The following is a 24,005-nucleotide window of genomic DNA, read 5'->3' on the forward strand; positions in this document are numbered from 1 at the left end:
GACAGAAAGTAGAGTCATGGTTAGCAGGCGCTGGGTGTAGGAGGGAATGTGGAGTTACTGCTTAATGAGTATGTAGTTTCTGTTTGGGCTGATGAAACAGTTTGAAGATGGTGATGGTTGCACAGCATTGTGAATGTTAGCTAATACCACTAAATTGTACACCTAAAAATGGTTAAAATGGCCGAGCGTGGTGGCTCATGCCTGTAATCCCAGCACTTTGGGAGGCCAAGGTGGGCAGATCATGAGGTCAGGAGATCAAGACCATCCTGGCTAACACAGTGAAACCCCATCTCTACTAAAAATACAAACAATTAGCCAGGCATGGTGGCTGGCGCCTGTAGTCCCAGCTAGTTGGGAGGCTGAGGCAGAAGAATGGCGTGAACCCGGGAGGCAGAGCTTGCAGTGAGCCAAGATGGCGCCACTGCACTCCAGCCTGGGCGACAGAGCAAGACTCTGTCTCAAAAAAAAAAAAAAAAAAAAAAATTAAAATGCTAAATTTTATCATAATAAGGAAAGAATTTCAGCAAAACATATTTAAGAATTCACTTTAAAAACAATCAGTCCATGATTTTTAAGGCAGAAATCAAACCATAAGCTGGGAGAATGACCTGATGAAGAACACCTGTGTTCCCGCTGGTGCAGTCCTGAGGCAGGGCTCACACCTGCGGCAGTGCTTGCCTCTTTACGGCTCCCCTCTCATTCAAGGAAACACAGATATTCCTATTTCTTAGTCTCGGAAGAATAAGAGATTTCCAAACGTAAATATAAAACCAGATGTTTAAAAAACATACCTGTTTTCTCCAACTATGCTTGGATTTTGCATTAAAATATTCAAATACTCCGGCACCACACTGGGACAAAATCCTTAAGATGTGACGATTTGCTGTAGAACTGATCACATTTCACATGTTTTAATTTTGAAGACATTAGAAATATTTTTGAAGTACATGTTAACAGTGTTGAGAAAGCTCACAACTCAATAGGAGAGACATGACATGGGGAAGAATGTACTCGTGTGTCGCTGAGGTTAAACAGAGAAAGTGATAATAGAAGGAAACATCTGAAAGTTTGGCTAATTTAAGCTCCCATCTATCAGAGGACTGACTTATCCTTCAAATAGAAAAAAGTTGAAATTCTCGACTTTCAATTCACTGAGGGAGGGAGTAGATGACTCTAAAAACAACCCTATAAGGTATCAGAATGCTGACAAAGATATCAACTTAATTTCCATAAATAACAGTATTACCTGAATCTGATCCCAAAGGCCTAGAGCTGGCAAAGAGTGAATAAAGTCTACCTCTTGAACTCTGATACACATCAACATAGCAAAAGGCATAAAGAAGCAACTCTCACTCTAGCAAAGAGCATCTCTGACATTTAAATGACAAGTGCCCTATTACTTTTCTCTCTACAATAATTCTACAACTATCAAGACCTCCTTGCTTAGAGGAGTTCCTCCTGAAATATTAAAGAAAACATCAATTATTTTTCAGAAAAAGAGCTTATGAAAATAATTTCCAAGATGTTTTTCAACCTATGGATAAAGACTGGATTTGTCTTTACCCTCCATATTAATTGGTGATGATCATAACATTGACTAGAAGATCCCTAACATGGGTTATTGGTAGTTACAGCTTCCGTCTGTTAGCGAGGCAGGCTGGAGTCTTCCTGTGCTCCTTCAGGGCGGCTCTCAGAGGACCAGGACTCACGCCAAGGAGGAGGCCTGATGGTCTCTACCCCTGGGAAGCTCACTTTACTAGAGTTTGTAATTGCAAACACATGCTTGGAAGATGAGGGAGAAACACTTAGAAAGATCCCAAAAACTCAACAGAAAAGCAGAACGGATCCCAGCCCCTCCAGGCATGGGCGGTGCTAACTGGCACAGTCTCCTCTTGGAGCTGGCTCCCCCACTGCACACCCAGACTCCCCGTCACATGCCTTACATTTTTCAATTTTTTTTTTTATTTTTAAAGATGGGGTCTTGCTCAGTCACTCAAGCTGGAGTACAACTGCCTGACCATGGCTCACTACAGCCTTGACCTCCTGGGCTGAAGCAATCCTCCTGCTTTGGCCTCCCAAAGTGCTGGGACCACAGGAGTGAGCCTCTGAGCCTGACCTCATCACACTCCCTTGATTTCCTCCCTGGCACATGGGAAAATCCCATCTCCCAGCCCCAGAGTGGGGGCCCGATGTTCGTCCTAGAATAGGCCCTCACTGAGGAAGGCATGAATAGGTGCCAGTACCTCTGCCCTGTGGTGTCTGAGGCCTGACCTGGGAGCAGGGGGCAGGGAGGGGCTGCTGAGACCAGGAGACGGTGCACAGGCTGCCCCGAGCGCAGCTGTGAGCTCAGCAGGTGAAGTCCCATCAGGAACAACTCCTGGTGGAGCTGCTCAGGCTGGATATATTTCTTCATTGGCCTGTGATGCTGGGCTAGGCCTTAGATTACAGAGAACAGAGCCAGGAGCTGTGACTGTGGAGGACAAAGAGAAGAAAGCCCTCAAGGCAGGCAGAGCTGGCTTGAGTATAGCAGCTAGGGGTGTCGGAGGCCACAGAGGGGCACTGGGGGCCACGGAGGGGCATCGGGGCCACAGAGGGGCATTGGGGGTGCTGGCTCCTGGAGCTCAGGGCGAGTCCAGGTCAAGGCTCAGGGGCAAGGACAGCAAAGAGGCCCCCATTCTGCCCCATGAAGAAGCTGAGGATCTGCTCCATGTACTGCCTCAGAATAGAGACAGCTGGTGACCACTTGCTGAGGTGGTGGCCACAGGTAGGAGTCCAGGGGCCACAGAGGCAGGCAGGATGGGCAAGTCCTATGCAGACACCAAGTGGCCCCCTCTGTTCGATGTTTTCCTTACACATACACCACATACCTTAGTGCCATCCAAAAGAACTAACTTTTAATGGGGAAGGGGCAATTCCAACAATGTAGGGGTGTTAGCCTCCCATGGAAAGCTTCTATGCACACCACAGGGTTTGAAAATGCAAGTGCTCATAATGGCCAGAAAAGAGATGCGAAGGAGCAAAGCAGCCTGGTGGGGTCTGCCTGGAGGTCACATGCCCCCAGCACGAGTCCAGCACAGCCAGTGAGGAGGTTTACCCAGGCCCTTCAGGACAAGCGGAGATTTGGATTCTTATGCTAAATAATAACATCTAACTGATTTGGTGCTTTTGGTTCAGTTCTGTTCTGAGTGCTTTCTATGTATGAGCTCATTTATTCCTCAGCAATCCTAGGACGTAGGTATTTTCATTATCACCTTGGTTTTACAGATGAGAGGTTAAGGAACTTGCTCAAGGTCACGGCTAAGCTAATGAGTGGCCAACCCAGGTTCTGAGACTCAGGTAGTCTGGCTGGGAGCCCGGAGCCCCATCCCTCTATGCTATAAGGCTTCTGTATTCTAGTGTCAACTTCCAAGCTTGCCAAAGTCCCCTGCAGGGCGACAAGACGACCTCCCCGTGGGTCTGGACTATGTGACCAGCTCTCTGAGACTCACCCGATACCGCAGGCGAATAACCTGGTGTGGGGGCGGCTCCTCTTCACGAGCTGTAATGTCAGGCTCTCATCCTGGAGGTGCCCATCAGACACCAGGAGGATGTTCCGTGACCCTCGAGCAGGGTACAATAAGCTAAGATATCGGAGTGTTTTCCAGAAGTCTGTGTTCCCCATGGTAGGTGTGGCAGACTGGAGGAAATGAAGTGAAAGATTATGTTCTCCTTGTTGGATGCAGTCACCATTTGCTGTCATCATTGACACAACTAAGGACAGTGTAGGGATACAGTGACACCGAAAATATTTTCTTTCCCTAATTATACATTTGTGAAACAACTAAACTTATGTCCTTTTAGTTTATTTCATGTCACACAGTAACTATAACATTATCACCTCACGCTTATTTGATTTTTTACAGTTTCCAGAGAACTATGACATCTACAGGAAGAAATGTCCCATCCAATCAGCCCTGGATTTGCCAGCCTGGCTGAGGCAGCTGGTCAGTCTCAGCTTGCTCAATTTTATTATTATTTTATTTTATTTCTTTTTTTTTCTTTGAAATGGAGTCTCGCTCCATTGCCCAGGCTGGAGTGCAGTGGCACAATCTCGGCTCACTGCAATTTCTACCTCCTGGGTTCAAGCGATTCTCCTGCCTCAGCCTTCCGAGTGGCTGGGATTACAGGTGTCCGTCACTACGCCTGGCTAATTTTTTGTATTTTAAGTAGAGATGGGGTTTCACCATGTTGGCCAGGTTGGTCTCGAATTCCTGACCTCAGGTGATCCACCCGCCCTGGCCTCCCAAAGTGCTGAGATTACAGGTGTGAGACACCACACCCAGCATTTCTTTTTTCTTTCTTTCTTTTTTTTTTTTTAAACCTCAACCCTTTTAGATAAAGCTGGCTGCATTTTAAGAGAAAAAAAACAAAGGACAGAAGAAAACTTCTCAAAGCTGTTAATGCTAGTTGCATTAGGGTGTTGGGACATGGGTGATTTTTTTCTTTCTATTCTTTTTAATTTCCAATTTTTCCTTAATGAGTTCATTATCATTTTAATTAATGAAATAAAGAGCCCACCAATATACAAAAACCACAGGAGTAGGGGTGCTCTGATGGTGGCTTGAGGGGCCTAAGCCCTGGAGGTCCCCTTAAAGCATGGTAGGAAAAGACCCAAGAGATACAGGAAGCCTCTTGCACTCACCATGATGAACTCTGCTGCCGCGGTATTGCTTGTGATATGCTTAGGATACGAAAATAGCTCCTTGTAACCTGTGTAATAAGATCAGCATGAGGTGCTGCTTCCACACGTTCACTTGCTTGAGCACTAACAAACAATAATGTTACTTCATACCATCACGGCTGTTGTAAAGGATGTTATATATTTATGTGTGTACCTTTCTTTTTAGAAAACTGTTTGATAATTTTAACATATAAAAGATTGACCACAGTCCAAGCACGGTGGCTCATGCCTGTAATCCCAGCACTTTGGGAGGCCGAGGTGGGTGTATCACCTGAGGTCAGGAGTTCAAGACCAGCTCTGGTCAACAGGGTGAAACCCTGTCTCTGCTAAAAATACAAAAATTAGCTGGGTGTGGTGGTGGGCACTGTAATCTCAGCCACTGGGGAGGCTAAGGCCGGGAGGCAGAGGTTGCAGTGAGCTGAGATCGCACAACCGCACTCCAGCCTGGGCAACAAAGCGAGACTCTGTCTCAAAAAAAAAAAAAAAAAATTCACCACACTATTTTTCTAAATGATACATCATAGAGCATTCAAACCGTGGTGCTTTACTATGCAAAATGTTGAGTCAAATTCCATGTGCACATGCAGATCACTTGTGCAAACGTGCAGGGCATTGCAATGGCCTGAGCAGCTTGGCCCCCGGAAGGCCAGTCTCTGCTCATGCCCTTTGCACTTCCCATGCTTATCCGACCTCTGTCCCAGCAACAGCAGACTGTACCTCTGGGGAAAAGGGGCTGGGCCTTCTGCTGGATGGCACAGAGGATGAGAATCAATAGGATAAGACTGTCCCCTCACTCTACTCTACGCACCTCTCATCCCTGAGGTGCTGCCTTCTGGTGGCTGAGACGTCCCTAGGCCCCACCTGGAGGGTGGTACTATCTCCCTTCTAGCAGTGCTGGCCGGATACTTCCTGAGACCATTCCTTATAGATTTTCTATGACTGTGCTGAGGGCAAATGTTTTGTCCTTAGACTTGGGACCTCCTACTCAACAGACCAAGGGTTTTGCATTTGGTTCAGCTGCTAATGACAACAGTAGCATTTATATCTCACTTACTGTGAACAGGCACGGTTTAAAAATCCTTTACATACATTAGCTCAATCCTCCTCACAGCAACACTGTGAGTTAGGGACAATTATCCTCAGATCGCAGATGAGGAAACGGAGGCACCAGAAGTTCAAGTAGTGCGCCCAAGGTGACACACAGAACCTGTGAGTGGTACAGCTGGAATCGGGACCTAGGGGGTCCAGCTCCAGAGCTCTTGTTCTTCAATTTCATACTAGGCTGCCCCTCACCGCACAGGTGGGGTCGGGTACCCACAGTTGTCAGCTCTACAGAATGTGATTCACACGTAGGGGAAGCACACGCAGGACCAGGGCCAAAGCGCACTCACCTGTGCCGAACTGGATAATATTTACTTTCTGCTTCTCACCCACCAAGGACAGCGCATGCAAGGCGATTTGCTTGGCTTGCAAGAATGTCACACCCTCCATGGAACTGGAGCAGTCAAGACAAATAATCACTTCGCTCTCATTGGCTAGGTCAGGGAGGTCGACATTGAGATCGGGTTGAAAGACAAGCATGCAAGCCTGAAAGGAGAAAGAAGGTGCTGGACTGGAGCTTCTTGTCACTTCAACTGGAAAAGGTCTACTTAGAAAACTCCAAAACTTTCTAGTGAGGTAAACTAATGCTATAAAAACAGAAAGAATAAGATGTAATTAACAACAAGATGGCCTACTAGGAGTTCCAGTCAAAAGCAGAATGTTAGAACTGGGAGTTTCCAACTTCTGACATAAACTTCTGAGAGGTCAAGAATTAGTATCTGAAAAATCATATAGCATCAACATTATAGAACAAATATATATATATATATATCACACACACTATTCTAAGAGGAATATACATGCCATTGTGATTACTAAAATACACACACATACCTTTTGTTCTATTAATTAACCAATATTTAACTACTATCATGTAAGTTTCCTTTTTTTTTTTTTTTTTTTTGAGACAGGGTCTCCCTCTGTTGTCCAGGCTGGTATGCAGTGGCACGATCACAGCTCAGTTCAACCTCAACCTCCTGGACTCAAGTGATCGCCCTGTCTTAGCCTCCTGAGAAGCTGAAACCACAGGTGTGTATGACCACACCTGGCTAATTTTTTTTCTTAATTTTTTACAGAGACGAGGTCTCACTATGTTTCCCAGGCTGGTTTCAAACTCCTGAGCTCAAGCAATCCACCTGCCTTGGCCTCTCAAAGTGCTGGGATTACAGGTGTGAGCCACCACACCCAGCCTAAGTTTCTATTTTTATTTTAACTTAAGAAGAGACTCTTTGTCACAGCCACACAAAATGATCTTATTACCAACCACAAATAACTGCTTGTTTTTCCAGTATCAGTATTTTAAAAGTATAACAAGTATAGAGAATACCCAATGTAATGTCTGATGGCACATGTTCTTTTGGTGGAGCTTAAGGTAAAAATGACAATTTGTACAGGCAAATCATCCACATAAGGGTTTTGGATGAAACGTCAGTTTGGCATGCTTGATATCATAAATATTTTTAGTTGCAGAATCTTGAGATGTGAGAGTTCATTTTGTAATGCTATTTTTTCAGGACAATCAATAATTTGCAAGTTTAACCAGCTTATTCTGAAACATTTTTTCAATAGCGTCTCCTATGTCTAAGTAAAAAGGAGTATACCTCGCTTTCTTTTTCTGGATGTTTTTCAACCCACATTCTTGGGAGATAGGCAGCAGACAAACCGATGTGGAGAGAAAATCCACTGCTGTCTAAGGAGCTGCCTTCCATGGTGCTAATGACAGCTTTGCAGTCTGTGCGCTGCAAAACAAACACCGCGACAACAAGGTGAGTAATGGAGTAACACCATATTAGCAGTCTGCACTTACCTGTCATGGAGCAAACCCTTGCATAGCTTACGTAACTCTATTAAGAATCAACAAAGTAGTGGTAAATTCCAAAATAATGAAATGTAGGCCGGGTGCAGTGGCTCACACCTGTAATCTCGGCACTTTGAGACGCTGAGGTGGGTGGAGTTTGAGGCCAGCCTGGCCAACATGGTGAAACCCTGTCTCTACTAAAAATACAAAAAATTAGCTGGGCGTAATGGTGGGCACCTGTACTCCCAGCTAGTCAGGAGGCTGAGGCAGGAGAATCGCTTGAACCCAGGAGGTAAAGGTTGCAGTGAGCCAAGATCGCGCCACTGCACTCCAGCCTGGGTAACAACAGGGAAACTCTGTCTCAAAACAAAAACAAAACAAAACAAAACAAAACAAAAAAACCAAAATAACAAAATGTAGGTTTTAGAAGACCATGAGCGTATTAGTCACCCTTCTGCAATCCTAAGGTTGATTCACACGGTCAAATTTAGGTAAGTGTGAGACAGTCTCAAACCCTGGATCCAAAGATTATAGATCTACCCATTCAGTTAGACTTATCTGGGTATAGCAGACGGCACATCAGATAATTAAAACCGAGAAGACTAAAATAGAAAGTTCAACAGAAATCTTAGAATTATAACTTATTTGTACATTATATTTTCATGAATATAAAAAAGCTGTTGAAAATGTAAATAAGCTTTACAACAACAAAGGCAAAGGCATGTGCTACAGTGTCACATGACCACAAAGTCTCTCCACTCCTGTCTGCGTGCCCCTTTGCAATGTGACTTTTGAAGTTCCTCCTGCCTCGAGGCAGCAGCTATATTTCCACCCTTGAAACTGGAGTTGGCCATAGGACTTGCTGTGGCCAATGATATGTTGGCAGATGAGATACAAGCAGGGGCGTGAAAAGTGTCCATGCAACGGGCCTGGCACTCTCTTGTTGCTACTGAGGACTCCTCCACCACTATGTAGTGGCTCACACCTGTAATCCCAACACTTTGGGAGGCCAAGGCAGGCAGATCACCTGAGGTCAGGAGTTCGAGACCAGCCTGGCCAACATGGGAAACCCCGTCTCTACTAAAAATAGAAAATTTAGCTGGGCGTGGTGGCAGGCACCTGTAGTTCCAGCTACTCAGGAGGCTGAGGCATGAGAATCGTTTGAACCCAGGAGGTGGAGTTTGCAGTGGGCCATGATCCCACCACTGCACTCCAACCTGGGAAACAGAGGAAGACTCTGTCTCAAAAAAAAAAAAAAAAAACAAAAAGAAAAAAAGAAAGGCACTGCAGAAAGGTACAAGAGAGGAACTTTTTTTTAATACAATAAAATTTCTCAGAACTAAAGACCACCAGTTACATACAATGAATGAAAATCATACTGTTATGAAATTTCAGAATACCAGAGATAAAGAGAAGGTCTGAAGTTCCTGCAGAATTCTAAAAAGGAAAATAGGCTGGGTGTGGTAGCTCACACCTGTCATTCTAGCACTTCGGGAAGCCAGAGCAAAAAGGATCCCTTGAACCCAGGAGTTTGAGAAAAGCCTGGGCAACATGGTGAGACCCTGTCTCTACAATTTTTTTTTTGAGACGGAGTCTCGCCCTGTCGCCCAGGCTGGAGTGCAGTGGTGCAATCTCAGCTCACTGCAAGCTCTGCCTCCTGGGTTCATGCCATTCTCCTGCCTCAGCCTCCCGAGTAGCTGGGACCACAGGTGCCCACGACCACACCCGGCTAATTTTTTGTATTTTTAGTAGAGACGAGTTTCACCATGTTAGCCAGGATGGTCTCGATCTCCTGACCTCGTGATCCACCCACCTCAGCCTCCCAAAGTGCTGGGATTACAGGCATGAGCCACCGCACCCAGCCAATTTTTTTTTTTTTTTTTGAAATTAGCCAGGTGTGCTGGCACAGGCCTGTAGCCCTAGCTACTCAGGAGCCTGAAGCAGGAGGATTGTTTGATCCAAGGAGGTCAAGGATGAAGTGAGCCATGACTGCACCACTGTACTCTAGTCTGGGTGACAGAGCAAGACCCTGTCTCAAAAAATAAAATAAAATAAACAAAAAAAACTCATCATAATATTATACATTTCTTGGCTCAGTGGTAAACACCATTTACATGATAATCACTGACTATTGTGAAACAGGTCTTTTGGAATGAAGGGGAGAGGAAAAGTAGCGAGTTAGGTGGGTGGAGGGGGCAAGAGCTACAAGTCCAACTTCCAAAACAGGAAGTCAAAAGATAATTTCTGAAACAGGCGAAATCAAGAAAAAGCATTAAAAATTAATATTTAAAAATTGGAGGCAAAATCAAAGAAACAGCTCAAATAGTCCAAATGATTCACTGTCTCTGGAAACTGGTCTGGGGAGAATCAGGGGCAGGAGTAGTGCTTCTTGTTAGAAGTTTTGTCAGCATCATTTCACTTTTCAACGACGTGCATACATTGCTTTGATAAGATAAAAGTAGTGTTAAAATAACAGCTCTTAAGAAATCAAAGATGCACTAACCTTTTGTTTCAGTTCATGTGTATCACTAAAAATGAATTCAATCACGTACGGCATCTCAATAGACATAGTCAAAGAAAAGCTAGCAAAAATGAAGAGAAAGTTGTCTTAGCCTACGATCTTAAATTTCTATCTGAAATTATTTCAAACAATTCTAAATGGAAATTTAAACCAGAAAACCAATATCCACTGAATTGACAGGTTTTATATTTTAGGTACTAACCTTTGCTTTGTTCCTATTTCTTTTATACAAATCTTCTCTACTGTATCCTGTTAAAAGAAAAATACATTTGTATAACTAAGCATATATTAAGTTTCACAATGAGACTAAACTGAATGTAATCTTGGCAAGGCCACAACTGTCAGCAAGACAGCTGGTTTCACTTTCAAGCAGTGAAACACAGAAAGTTTGCTCATGGAATGACAGGAACTTCTAAAATACAACTCACCATTTTGACAGAGATTTTAAACTTACATATGTCTGTGTATACACACACACACACACACACACACACACATTTTATACATGTGCTGTACATACAAAGTAGGAAGTTTGGAGGGATATACCAAAGTATTAACCATTAACTCTGGGCAATGGGATAAAGGATGGTTTTAATTTTCTTATTTTGGCATATTTGTATTCTCTATGCTTATCTAGTTCTTCATGATGAACATGCACTACAGATATAACATTTTTTGAGTGATTAAGCAGAATAAAAATATGCTTATTGATCATATCTGTAACTTTTATTCTTTTCATTTCATACACATAATGTATCTAAACGCATGTCAGTAAAATTAACTTTATGCCTAAAAGATTATTTTACATGTTTTTCTCCCCAGGCATAAATTCCTCCACAGCCCTCCACCACTCCCTCTCCACTGCTGCCAAAATGCTTCTTCAAATCTTATGCATACAAACCTGAAGGTTTTCATTCAAAGCCTTGTCCTGTTGCCAGGGTGCTACGGTGGCGGGCATGAAAAAGACACCAACAGTGCCCAGGATGCTGAGTTCTGTGATGTAGGTAATTTTTATAAGAACCTTAGCCTTAGGGGGTAAGTTTCCAACACTTACAGTAAAAACGTCCTGAAACAGAAACATATGACTTAGCTTCCAACTTGAAAGCATACTCATTATATGCCAGCTAACTCCATGTACTTCTTAAGCAACTTGAATGACAACCTGCCAAATTCTTCCTCAGAAAACAGTAATAAAACCTAAAAGACACATTGGTGGGGCTAACGGAGAATCCTGGAGCCATTCACCAGTGGTGGGAACAGGGTGATGTCCGTGGCAGGCAGATGGAGAGGGGCCCCCTTGGCAGCGGAACTGGGAAGAGGCACTCATGGACTCTGCCCCAGGGGGCTCTCATGTGTGAGCTCTCTGCACAAGTGGGCTCTGCTGCACGAGTGGGCTCTGCTGCATGGGTGGGCTCTGCTGCACGGGTGGGCTCTGCTGCATAGGTGGGCTCTGCTGCACAGATGGCCTCCACAAAGCCCTTTCTTGAAGACCCTCCCTGACCTCCATGGCACCCAACACCACTTTTGCCAGCAGCTGTAGAACCAGGGCAGTTTTTTCTAAGCTTGGCCCTTGCTTAATTATTTTACCCTATGGTAATTTCTCATGTTATTTTTATTTTTGTTTATTCATTATTTAGAGATAGGATCTTGCTCCGTCATCCAGGCTGGAGGGCAGTGGTGCAGTCACAGCTTAATGTAGCCTTGAAACCCCAGGTCTAAGCCATCCTCTTAAGTAGATGGGACTACAGGCACGCACCACCATGCCTGGCTGATTTTTAAATATTTTTGTACAGATGGGGTTGCCCAGGCTGGTCTCAAACTCCAGGCCTCAAGTGACCCTTCCACCTTCTGCTCCCAAAGTGCTGGGATTACAGGTGTGAGCTACCACACCCAGCCTGTCATGTTATTTTTTCACTAAAAAGTCTTTAGCTTTCTTTTAAAGGGATGTTGATAATAGCTATATAAGGTGGCAACCCCGTGACTAGCTAGGGCAGAAAAAAGAGGCTAGATACATGTTTTTCTGATAACTACGCAGAGATCCTCTCAACATCCCCAACTATGTTCACCATTCTAGTTGACCACCCTATCATGAAAATTTTGTATATTTAGATTAGGATTAATTTAGGCTGAAAGGTTAAATTATTACTTTTGACATCAAAGACATCCATTTACAGGATGGAAACAGACAATAAAGAGATGATTATTAAATACTTAATAGTGCTAGCCCTTAAAAGAAATGTATGTATAAACACCTGGGGTTCATTTGAGACACTGCCACTTAATAGAGTGGGATTGCAGTTCTGTTTCTGGGTAGGATGTAGGTGGACGCAGAAAATGTCACTTCTGTTATAACACACCAGGCAATCTACAAAATCATAACTTGTTTTGAACTCATCAACCAAGCGAACTGAATTCCAAAGAGGAGACAGATGGGACACAGGATCTGTGTGAACTCCTCCCGGCTGAGAGTGGGTAAGCTTACTGGTTTAGAAGAATTGGGAGCTCCTGACCCAAGGGGAGTTTGCATTCTCTCGCAGGCGTTTCCCCATATCCCCACAGCCTTCCACTGGGCCCACTGGAAAGGCTGAGCAGGGCAGGAGACCAAGGGGAGCACCTCTCAGTGGAGCAGGTGTGTGGGAGGTGCTGGGGCCACTTCCCTGGATCCTTTCCCCACATGAAGCAAAAGCCTCCAGCTGCTGGGGGAAGGGCAGCAAACTCTCACTTCCAGAGCTGCGGGGAAGGGGCAGAAGTAAACCAGGGATCAGAAGCCTTCCTTTCTAGCCCTGTGCCCAGGTAAAGCTCCACTGCTTTAGAGAGAAACAGCCACCTCCCCATGGGGCAGGGGATGACACCCTCCTAGGCCCAGGATCCTGCACTAGTACAAAGCAGGGGTTGCTACAACTGGAGGAAAGGCAGGAAACCATCTCCCAAACAACTCTTAACAGACACAAGGCAGAATTTGGCTGCCACTAAGATAGGACAATGAACAGAAGTGCTAATTAGTTCCCATCCTAAGGTCCAGGACTGCAGGCCCTGCCTAAGACTGAGGCTGAACCAGAAGAATGCCCCTGCCCCACCAGGAGCCTAGTACAGCACATCAAGCAACAGCAGCCTAGCACTGCGGGAGGGGAAGAGTTGCTGTAATCACCTCTGTCGGACAGTGTGCAGAGTCTGCTGAAAGCTGGGGGCAGAGAATGAACCTCAGTGAGAATTGTTCCGGATCCAGAACCCAAGAGGCACAGGTAGTGGCAGTTCACCACTGGAGGAATTTGAGACTGAGAGTAATAATAACAACAGAGAGTAATGATAACAACAGCAGAACTCAAACTCAACTCTTCAACCCCTACACTAACCTGAAAGAACAGGAGTTGCCACTTCTGGGCATAAATGTCATTTATTTCAGTCTCTCTTCTTCTTTTACACACAATGTCCAACATTCAATCACAAATTCCAAAATATACACATTTTTAAAAAGCAAGGAAAAAATGACCCAATGTCAAGATAAAGCAATTAACAGGCAGATTCAGAGATGACCATGACACTGCAACAGACAGGACTATGATTAATATATGAAAAGACATACAGAAAAGGTGAGAAATACATATGAATAGATGGAACCTTTCATTAGAGAGACTGAATTATATTTTAAGTGTCAAAAATGCTAGAAACAAACACATTATCAAAGTTGAAGAATTTGACAAGCCTATCAGCTGACTGACAATAGCTGAGAAAAGAATGAATGAACTTGAAGCTAGGTCAACAGAAATTATCCAAAATAAAATGCAACAAGAAATGAAAGTGAAAACATAGAGCTCCAAAAGCTGTGGTGCAATATCAAATACGGTCTAACGTATATGTATTGAAGTCTCAGAAGGAGAAAGAGAGAGAATGAGGGAGAAGAAATATTTCAATAGATAAAGGTCAAGACTGCCCCAAAATGAATGTGAGACAATCCAAACTCAGAGAACTCCAAGCAAAATAAGCAATAAATTTAAAAAATAACATAAACACATCATAGTCAAACCACTGAAAACCAAAGATAAAGAGAATCTTGAAGATAGCTTGACAAAAAAAGACACCTTCACATATAGATGAACAACACAAGAATTAGAGCTGACTTCTGCTCAGAAACCATATAAGCCAGAAGACAATGAAGTTAACATATTTAAAATGCTGAAAGGAAAACAAATAAACTGTCACCTAGAATCCCATACTCAGCAAAAAATATCTTTCAAAAATGAAGGTGAAAGACTTTGTTAGATAAAAGAGGAATGCACTCCTTGCTAGCACACTTGCGTTAGAAAAAGAAAATAAAGAAAACTCTTCAAGCAGAAGGAAGATTTCTTTGTATCTATAGAAAGAAATGAAAAGCACCAGAAATGGTAAAAATGTGAATAAATGTAGAGACATTTCCCCTTATTTTTAATTGCTTTAAAATATAGTTGATCATCACATAAACAGAACTAAAGACAAAAGCCACATGATTATCTCAATAGACACAGAAAAGGCCTTTGATACAATTCAACATCGCTTTATGTTAAAAACTCTCAGTAAACTAGTTATTGATGGAATATAATTCAAAATAATAAGAGCCATTAATGACAAACCCACATCCAATATCATACTGAATGGGCAAAAGCTGGAAGCATTCCCCTTGAAAACCAGCACAAGACAAGGATGCCTTCTCTCACCACTCCTATTCAATATAGTATTGGAAGTTCTGGCCAGGGCACTCAGGCAAGATAAAGAAATAAAGGTTATTCGAATAGGAAGAGAGGAAGTCAAACTACCTCTGTTTGCAGATGACAAGATCCTATATCTAGAAAACCCCATCGTCTCAGCCCAAAAGCCTCTTAAGCTGATAAGCAACTTCAGCAAAATCTCAGGATACAAAATCAATGTGCAAAAGTCACAAGCATTCCTATACACCAACAACAAACAAGCAGAGAGCCAAATCATGAATGAACTCCCATTCACAATTGCTACAAAGAGAATAAAATACATAGGAATACAGCTAACAAGGGAAGTGAAGGACCTCTTCAAGGAAAACTATAAACCACTGCTCAAGGAAATCAGAGAGGACATGAACAAATGGAAAAACATTCCATGCTCATGGATAGGAAGAATCAATATCGTGAAAATGCCCATACTGCCCAAAGTAATGTATAGCTTCAGTGCTACTCCTATTAAACTACCATTGACATTCTTCACAGAATTAGAAAAAACTAGGTTAAAATTCATATGGAACCAAAAAAGAGCCTGTATAACCAAGACAATCCTAAGCAAAAAGAACAAAGCTGGAGGCATCACACTACCAGACTTTACAGTATACTACAAGGCTACAGTAATCAAAACCGCATGGTACTGGTACAAAAATAGACACATAGACCAATGGAACAGAATAGAGATCTCAGAAGTAACACTACACATCTACAACTGTCTGATCTTCAACAAACCTGACAAAAACAAGCAATGGGGAAAAGATTCCCTATTTAATGAATGGTGCTGGGAAAACTGCCTAGCCATATGCAGAAAATTAAAACTGGACCCCTTCCTTAAACTTACACAAAAAATAACTCGATACGGACTAAAGACTTAAATATAAAACCAAAAATTATAAAAACTCTATAAGAAAATCTAGGCAATACTTTCAGGACATAGGCACGGTCAAAGATTTTATGAGGAAAACATCAAAAATTGCAGCAAAAGCAAAAATTGACAAATGGGATCTAATTAAACTAAAGAGCTTCTGCACAGCAAAAGAAACTATCAGCAGAGCGACCAGACAACCTAGAGAATGAGAGAAAATTTTTGCAATCTATCCATCTGATGAAGGTCTAATATCCAGAATCTACAAGGAACTTAAACAAATTTACAAGAAAAAAAAACCCCATTAAAAAGTGGGCAAAGGACATGAACAGACACTTCTCAAAAGAAGACATTTATGTGGCAAAAAAATATGAAAAAAAGCTAAACATCACCGATCATTAGAGAAATGCAAATCAAAACCACAATGAGACACCATCTCATGCCAGTCAGAATGGCGATGGTTAAAAAATCAAGAAACAACAGATTCTGGCAAGGCTGTGGAGAAATAGGAATGCTTTTACTCTGTTGGTGGGAGTGTAAACTAGTTCAACCATTGTGGAAGACAGTGTGGGTCTTCCTCAAAGACCTAGAACCAGAAATACCATTTGACCCACCAATCCCATTACTGGGTATATACCCAAAGGAATATACATCATTCCATTATAAAGATACATGCATGTGTATGTTCGTTGCAGCACTATTCACAATAGCAAAGACGTGGAATCAATCCAAATGCCCATCAATGATAGACTGGATAAAGAAAATGTGGTACATATGTACCATGGAATACCATGCAGCCATAAAAAGGAATGAGACCATGTCCTTTGCAGGGACATGAATGAAGCTGGAAGCCATTATCCTCACAAACTAACACAGGAACAGAAAACTAAACACAGGATGTTCTTACTTACACGTGGGAGCTGAACAATGAGAACACATGGACACAGGGAGGGAAACAACATACACTGGGGCCTGTAGCGGAGGCAGGGAGAGGGAGAGCATCAGGATAAATAGCTAATGCATGTGGGGCTTAATATCTGGGTGATGGGTTGATAGGTGCAGCACCATGGCACACATTTGCCTATGTAACAAACCTGCATGTCTTGCACATGTATCCCAGAACTTTAAAAAAAAAAAAGATAGTTGAATATATAACAACACATTGTAGAATTTATAATATATGAAGAAATAAAACACACGACAACAATATCACAAAGGATATGGGAAAAAAGAAACGAACATATACTGGTTGTAATGTAATGTATTCTGGTTTTAAGGTTCTTACATATGAAGTAGTATAATATTGTAGGCTGTATGTGGTAAGTTACAGATGTATATAGTAGTAAACCCTAAAGCAGTGCTGACCAATGTAACTTTCTATGATGATAAAAATGCTCTACATATGCACTAAGTAATAAGATAGCCACTGGCCACATAAAACATTTTATATTTAAATGTAAATATACACATGTAATTAGTGGCTACCATATTTAACACATATTTAACATGTGGCTTTAGAGCAACAATCAAAACTTAATTTTTTTATTTTTTGAGACAGGGTCTCGCTTTGTTGCCCAGGCTGTGCAGTGGCGCCATTATGGCTCATTGCAGCCTCCACCTCTCAGGCTCAAGAGATCCTCCCAACTCAGCCCCTCAAGTAGCTGGGACTACAGGCATGCATCACCACACCCAGCTAATTTTTGTATTTTTTGTAGATCTGGGGTTTCACCATGTTGCCCAAGGGGTCTTGAACTCCTGGGCTCAGGTGATCCATCTATCTCAGCCTCCCAAAGTGTTAGGATTACAGGCATGAGCTACCACAACTGGCCAACAATCAAAACTTTTTAAGAGAGAGAGAACTGGCTGGGCGCAGTGGCTCACGTCTGTAATCTCAGCACTTTGGGAGGCAGAGGCAGGAGAATCACTTGAGGTTAGGGGTTTGAGACCTGCCTGGCCAATATGGTGAAACCCCATCTCTACTAAAAATACAAAAATTAGCTGGGTGTGGTGGTATGTGCCTTTAGTCCCAGCTACTTGGGAGGCTGGGGCAGGAGAATCGCTCAAACTGGGAGGCAGAGGTTGCAGTGAGCCAAAATCACACCACTGCACTCCAGCCTGGGTGACAGTGAGACTCTGTCTCAAAAAAAAAAAAAAAAAAAAGAGAGAATTAATAAGCCAATAATGGAGATACAATGGAATCATTTAAAAAACAATATAAGAGAAAGCAGGAAAAGCGAGGGAAAGGAACAAAGAACAAATGGTACAAATAGAAAACAACTAGCAAGATGGTAGATATAAATCCGACCAGATCAGTAATTGTATTAAATAAAAATGACCTAAACAATACAAAGTGCAGAAACTCCCAGATTGGATAAAGCAGCAAAATTCAACAGTATGCTATCTAAGTAGTATAGGGTTATAGTGACAAGTAAGTCAGTCTAGATGTTTTGAAAAGGAGAAAACCATCAAATGGTCACATAAATTGAAGTCTTGGAAACATTGCCATTTAATCTGGCAATAAGGAGGACATAAGTCATCCTAGGCTGGGCACTGTCTTCATCCTTGGTTTCGGCACCACAATTTTCTCTTTATTGTACCACTAACTATCCTTTTCTGTTACTTCCACACTTAAATATTGGGGATTACGAGCTAGACCTCTATCTTTACAAACAGTATATTAAGAGTTATAAGACAAATATGTCCAGGTTGCCATGGGAAAATGAAGCCATGGGTCTTTCCGGGAGAAGGCAGGAAAAGCTTAGATGGAGGGATTCCTAAGCTAAGACTTGTTTGTTTGTTTAGAGACAGGATCTTGCTCTGTTGCCCAGCTTGGTGTGTAGTGGTATTATCAGAGCTCACTGCAGCCTCGAACTCCTGGGCTCAAGTGATCCTCCCGCCTTGGCCTCCAAAAGTGCTGGGATTACAGGTATGAGCCACTGCACCTGGCATATATGGTATTTATATAACAATGCATGAATACCATATACTATGATATGAGAACATTATAGTCACAAGATGTCAAATACATTCTGGGAGACCTGAAGGCTTGGGTTAGCAATAGTTCCGATCAGACTTTACCCATAGGTAATACCTTTTGTGAAGGCTGTTTTCTTGTGGACCATATTCCTAGGGAAATATGTAGGTATTTAGGAGGAAACATTTACCAACACACGTAGGAGGATAACCCGATAATATTAAGTGGCAGCCTCTCAAATGAACCCCAGGCTTCTATACATACAGTTTGGCCATACATAGAGCCGGCATTGTTAACTGTTCAATAATCACCTCTTCATTACTTATTCCCATCCTGCAAGTGGATATCTTAGATGTCAAGAGCAATAATTTACCCCTTAGATCTATACTAATCTTGAATGTGCCCCTAGCCCCAGCAAACATTAAATTTTCAAAACACCATGGCCATGTGTCACCCTCAGAGCCAATACTCAAACATATGGCCCCATCTGCAAAAATAGCTAAAATACCTGCACTAGAGTTAGACGCTGACTACACACAATCTAGCACCTGCCAGAGGCCTCGTGAAAACACCTGGTATTTAAGGAAAGTAGTCTAGTGGACCTGCCAGCTGTTCCCTCTTCCACGCTGTCCACGTCACGTCCCTGCTAAAGCTAACCACCTAAAAGCACAGGAGCTGGCCCAAGGAGGACCCAGCAGAAATGCCTCCCTGCTTTATGATTGGACCATCTGCTAGGTGAGCTTACTTCAGGAAAATTGTAAATATATCACACTCTTTTTTTTTTTTTTTTTTTTTTGAGATGGAGTTTCGCTCTTGTTGCCCAGGCTGCAGTGCAATGGCACAATTTTGGCTCACTGCAACCTCTGCCCCCGGGGTTGAAGCAATTCTCCTGCTGCAGCCTCTCCAGTAGCTGGGATTACAGGTGCCTGCCGCCATGCCCAGCTAATTTTTGTACTTTTAGTAAGAGGGGGTTTCACCATGTTGGCCAGGCTGGTCTCAAATTCCTGACCTCAGGTGATCTGCCCACCTCAGCCTCCCAAAGTGCTGGGATTACAGGCATGAGCCATTGCGCCCAGCCAGTATATCACACTCTTATCAGAAGATGAAAGTTATATACCTCAAATGTCATCTTTTTGTCTGTCATTCCTTCTGGGAAACTCAGTTCCCAAAGACAGGCCTAGCTCTTCTTGTTTGTCTGGAACTACTGACGCTGTTTCCTCCTTTGTTAAGTCAAATGAGTCTGACTGGCGTGGCTTCCCCTTACTTAGAGCAAGTGGAACTCTGGGGCCTACAACAGTGCAAATTATCTTAGCCTCTAGCATGAAATTCGTATTTCATATCTTGTTCTAACTCTCTTTCCCTCTCCTGTATGCACGCGGCATGCACACCAAGCCATACCGGAGCATCCTGACTCATCAGGTAAGCGCCATGGCCCTGGGTCACGGCTTCTCGGTACTCTTGCTGGGCTTCTTCCTTCTCTTTAATCTGGAAAAGATGAGTTTTAAATCATTCCTTACATGAAGAGTGACTTTAGGCTTTAATGAAGAAAACAACATCAATGTTTATTAAAACCCAGGCAAAAACTAAAAACTGAGTGAGTCTAAGATGAATGGAAACTTAAATAAAGTGATCATCGAAATGTACTTATCTGATAAGAACTTGAACCAGAAAAGGCCAACTAAAGAGAAGTCTCTTTCAGTTGGGATCAAAATATTTCAGAATCAATAGTGAAAAAAATTTTTCTGGTTGGGAGTTTATGTGGAACAAAACATAATAATTACTTTAAATTTGGGAAATTGTAGTTTCTAATTGTAACTGTGGACTAATCCTTACAATAAACAAAGAATTAATCAACTGTTCTTTTCTTTTTTTTTTAGAAAGTTACAATAGCTTTCATTTCAGCTCGAACCCCTGACCTCAAGTGATCCACCTGCCTCAGCCTCCCGAAGTGCTGGGATTACAGGCGTGAGCCACTGCACCCGGCCCCCTTAAACTTTTCATACTGAAATCACTCTTACGGTGCCAAGGCAAAGAATGTGCAAGACACTGAAGATGAAGACTGGACAGATGGGGGTAGAAACCCTTCATCACGGAGGGATGCTTGAGGGAGGCTCACTGTGCAAGAACTGATTCTTCAAAGAATATTCTCGTTTTATGATACGGCTGCTACTCAACCTCGTAGCCATGGGAACTCCAAAAACAAAGGTTCTGGGAAATGGAAGCTGACTTGGAAAGCCGAGAGCGGGCACGATGCATCTTCTCGCCTTACCTCTCCAACTATGTGCTTCCCATTGATGAAGGCTTCGAAGCCACACACAGCGGCCTTGTCATCCAAAGGAAAGATATATTTTGCCTCAATGGGCATGTGACTTTTATTTGTGTATGTCTGAAAAACAATGACCTGAAGAAGAAAAAAAAATCCATACAATTGATGAGACCACATGGACTACATTTGCAGGAACAAGGACGAACGAAAATGATTTTGCATATTTATTTGAATTTCCTTGAATCTGTAGCACGTCCCTCAAATTCCCAACCCTGGCTTCACTTCTGCAATGGAGAGCCCATGTCATGTGATAAAATGCACCAGTCCCACGGTTAGGTGGTTCATTCATGTCTGACTGGAATAGAAGCCACCTGAAGTCTGTCTTACCAACACTGACTTAGCAGACCCAATATAGCTCTTGTTAAGACAGCTGGAAAATTGCCCCTTTCGTTTTGTGGGCTTTGATGCCTCCTTCGTGCCATGTTGGCTGGAAACGATTCCAGAATAGTCCTTCTATCCTATCAGCTCTCAGGACTTGGCCTTTCCTCCTGGGGACCTCTCTGTGGCTTTCCCCCTCTCTACACAGCCCTCATCTAGCTCCTCATCTCTGTGTGCGTTGGTTCTTCCAGAATCAAGTCTTCTCCACTACTCTCTTTTGTCTCTATTATCTAATTAATCTTTCCAACAGACTGTTTTCATCACTCCCTCACTCAGGAAAAGGTGGGAGGCTTTAAATATTTGAAAATTAAGAAAAAACTCCTCAGACATACAATAAACAGTAAGATTTTAAACATGTGACAATAATAAGGCAAAAATATTTAATGATCTGTAATCAATAATCCAGGGAAGACACCAAAATGAAAAATTAAAAAAAAAATCTAACTTATTTGAAAACATTGTCCACACCTGGATTTGCTGCAAGCTTGGCTGCCCCTAGGGTGTGTAGGTGCCAGGCAAAATTTTTCAAGGAGTCCTTGTTAATATGAGCAATTTGAGTCTCCCCAAATCAGCAGGTCAGCACCATCCTGAAGACAGAATCTCTTGCCATCCTACAAATGAACACCTTGCTGGCCAGTGGGTAGGATTCCTGGAATCCCGGTCTGGCCAGCCACCCAAGAGGAGGCAAACGTGCGTCCTGGAGTTTCTCAGCGATCTGGGCTATGCTGCCTGCAATGAATGCTTAGAGTGTGCCTGGTGAGGAGGCACCAGGACTGGGGCCCACCTAGCACTGACTGGGAGGACGTCAGACACTGTCCCCTTGACTGTGCACGGAACTCCTTCTCATCCTCTCTTGGATTTCCTCAGTTTTACCAAACCCTCAAAGGCATGTATGCTTGCCCTGAGTTTGATGATCAGGATCACCATCTAATTGTACTTGGTGTAGATTAATGTTTCTTCCTACTCAGTAGCCTTCCTGCCTGCTCTAGTTAGCAGGCCCGCCTTTGTGCAGGAGTCCCCAGACATCAGGCCTGTGGTAGCTGCTCTCTCTTTGTATATCACACTGTGTGGCTGGGCACTCACAAAGGTCAATAATTTTAGATAACGATAATAAAAGTATTTTTACCAGGCCTTAGAACAGAAACTAATATAATGTAACAAATGTTGACATCTTAATTTTCTTCCATTAGATAAAACCATGATGTAACTAAGCTTAACATCATCAATTTATTCCAAGAAGGGTCAAAATGTATCAGCCATGCACATATAAGAATCTACACCCCAGCCTCTGCTTGGATACTCAAGCTCAGTCTACAGTCTGGCTGTTTCATCATAAAATGAGTGAGAAATTCACTGCTAAATTGAAAGTTATTTTGGGGCAAACTTCCCCAGGGAACACGCCTCTTCGGGTTTGAAATATCAAATGGTACAAGTCATCTAATCCCAAGTAAGGCATGGAGGACACACGCCTCTCCCTGTAACCTCGTCATAATTTGTTTTGCACACAAAAACAATGCCCTAAGTCCTTTATATTTATTAGATTGAATAGCCACTACACTGATGGGCAGATATTATTATTTCCATTTTACACATGAGGAAAATGAGGCAAAAGAGTTAAGTAACTTTCCCAAACTCACAGCACTAGAAAGAATAAACAAGAATTCAAAGCTAAGCCTTACAAACTCCGGATCCTTTGCTTTGTATGATCTACCATGCTGCACTATGGTGTACTGGTTAAGAATCTGGACGCTGGAATCAGAATGATCTGAGTTCAAATTTGGGCTTTATCATATTGTTTGTCTCTGGGCCTCAGCTTCCTCATCCAAACACTGGGCATAATTATAGCACTTGGCTTATGGAGTCTGAGAGAATTAAGTACTGCATGTGGAAAACTCGGCTGAGGGCCTGACTCTTAAAAAATGGTAACCATTATGTTTACAGATCCTAAGTGGTGCCAAAGGGATTGGTGGAAATGGAACATGTCCCATGAGCCCACAGCTGGGTCTTTTCCAAGTCTATGATGTTGCTCTGAGCTGCCTTGAGGATGTGTGTATGGGTCAGAGTGGGCCCAGGGGTGGAGGTCAGCTATATCCAAACTGCTCTTCTCACCCAACACCCCGTCTCCCCAGATTAAGGTGATCACTGAAATGGAACTAATTTCCCTCTACAGGGATCAGAACATCATGGCACTGTACTTGAACATTCTTAATCTCCTAAAAGGCCTTTATGGTTGTTCAATGCAATCTTCAGAGTCAGAAGCTGATGATGAGGCCAAATCTTAGCAAACCAATTCAATTTTAGAAAACCGAAAACTTTCCAAGCTCTACCACTGCATCTGGCCACTTGGCACCCCTGAAACGCTGCCTTCCATCCTGTGACTGTGGATGATGAACCTGCTGCGAGCTCCTGGCTGCGGCCCCAGCACCCGCATTAGATAACCCTCCTGTGATGCTTGTCTTTTGCTTTGACCAGTTCTTACTCACTTGGTATTTAATGCTCTTTCTGAGCTTCAGTGCAGATAATTTAATAAGGTGGGGTTTGCTCCTTCTCTTTCAACACCCTGGGTTTTTTTGTTTTTGTTTTTGTTTTGAGACAGGG

General features: G+C 42.9%; 1 protein-coding gene across 2 annotated transcripts in view; it reads right to left on the bottom strand.

The window, feature by feature from the left end:
• PARP4 (poly(ADP-ribose) polymerase family member 4) overlaps positions 1-24,005 on the bottom strand; it is a 94,232-nt gene that overhangs the window by 27,981 nt on the left and 42,246 nt on the right. For both annotated transcript variants that reach the window (XM_014347394.5, XM_034936467.3), the window contains 10 exons: positions 20,973-21,104; positions 20,102-20,188; positions 11,042-11,206; positions 10,343-10,389; positions 10,123-10,201; positions 7,423-7,560; positions 6,112-6,307; positions 4,682-4,749; positions 3,489-3,676; positions 792-891 (listed from right to left, as the gene is read on the bottom strand). In XM_014347394.5, the coding sequence (XP_014202880.4) occupies positions 792-891; positions 3,489-3,676; positions 4,682-4,749; positions 6,112-6,307; positions 7,423-7,560; positions 10,123-10,201; positions 10,343-10,389; positions 11,042-11,206; positions 20,102-20,188; positions 20,973-21,104 (1,200 nt within the window). The remainder of the gene's footprint in view (positions 1-791; positions 892-3,488; positions 3,677-4,681; positions 4,750-6,111; positions 6,308-7,422; positions 7,561-10,122; positions 10,202-10,342; positions 10,390-11,041; positions 11,207-20,101; positions 20,189-20,972; positions 21,105-24,005) is intronic.

The sequence above is a fragment of the Pan paniscus genome, chromosome 14 (genome assembly GCF_029289425.2).
Source record: "Pan paniscus chromosome 14, NHGRI_mPanPan1-v2.0_pri, whole genome shotgun sequence".
In the NCBI taxonomy this organism is placed as follows: Eukaryota; Metazoa; Chordata; class Mammalia; order Primates; family Hominidae; genus Pan; species Pan paniscus.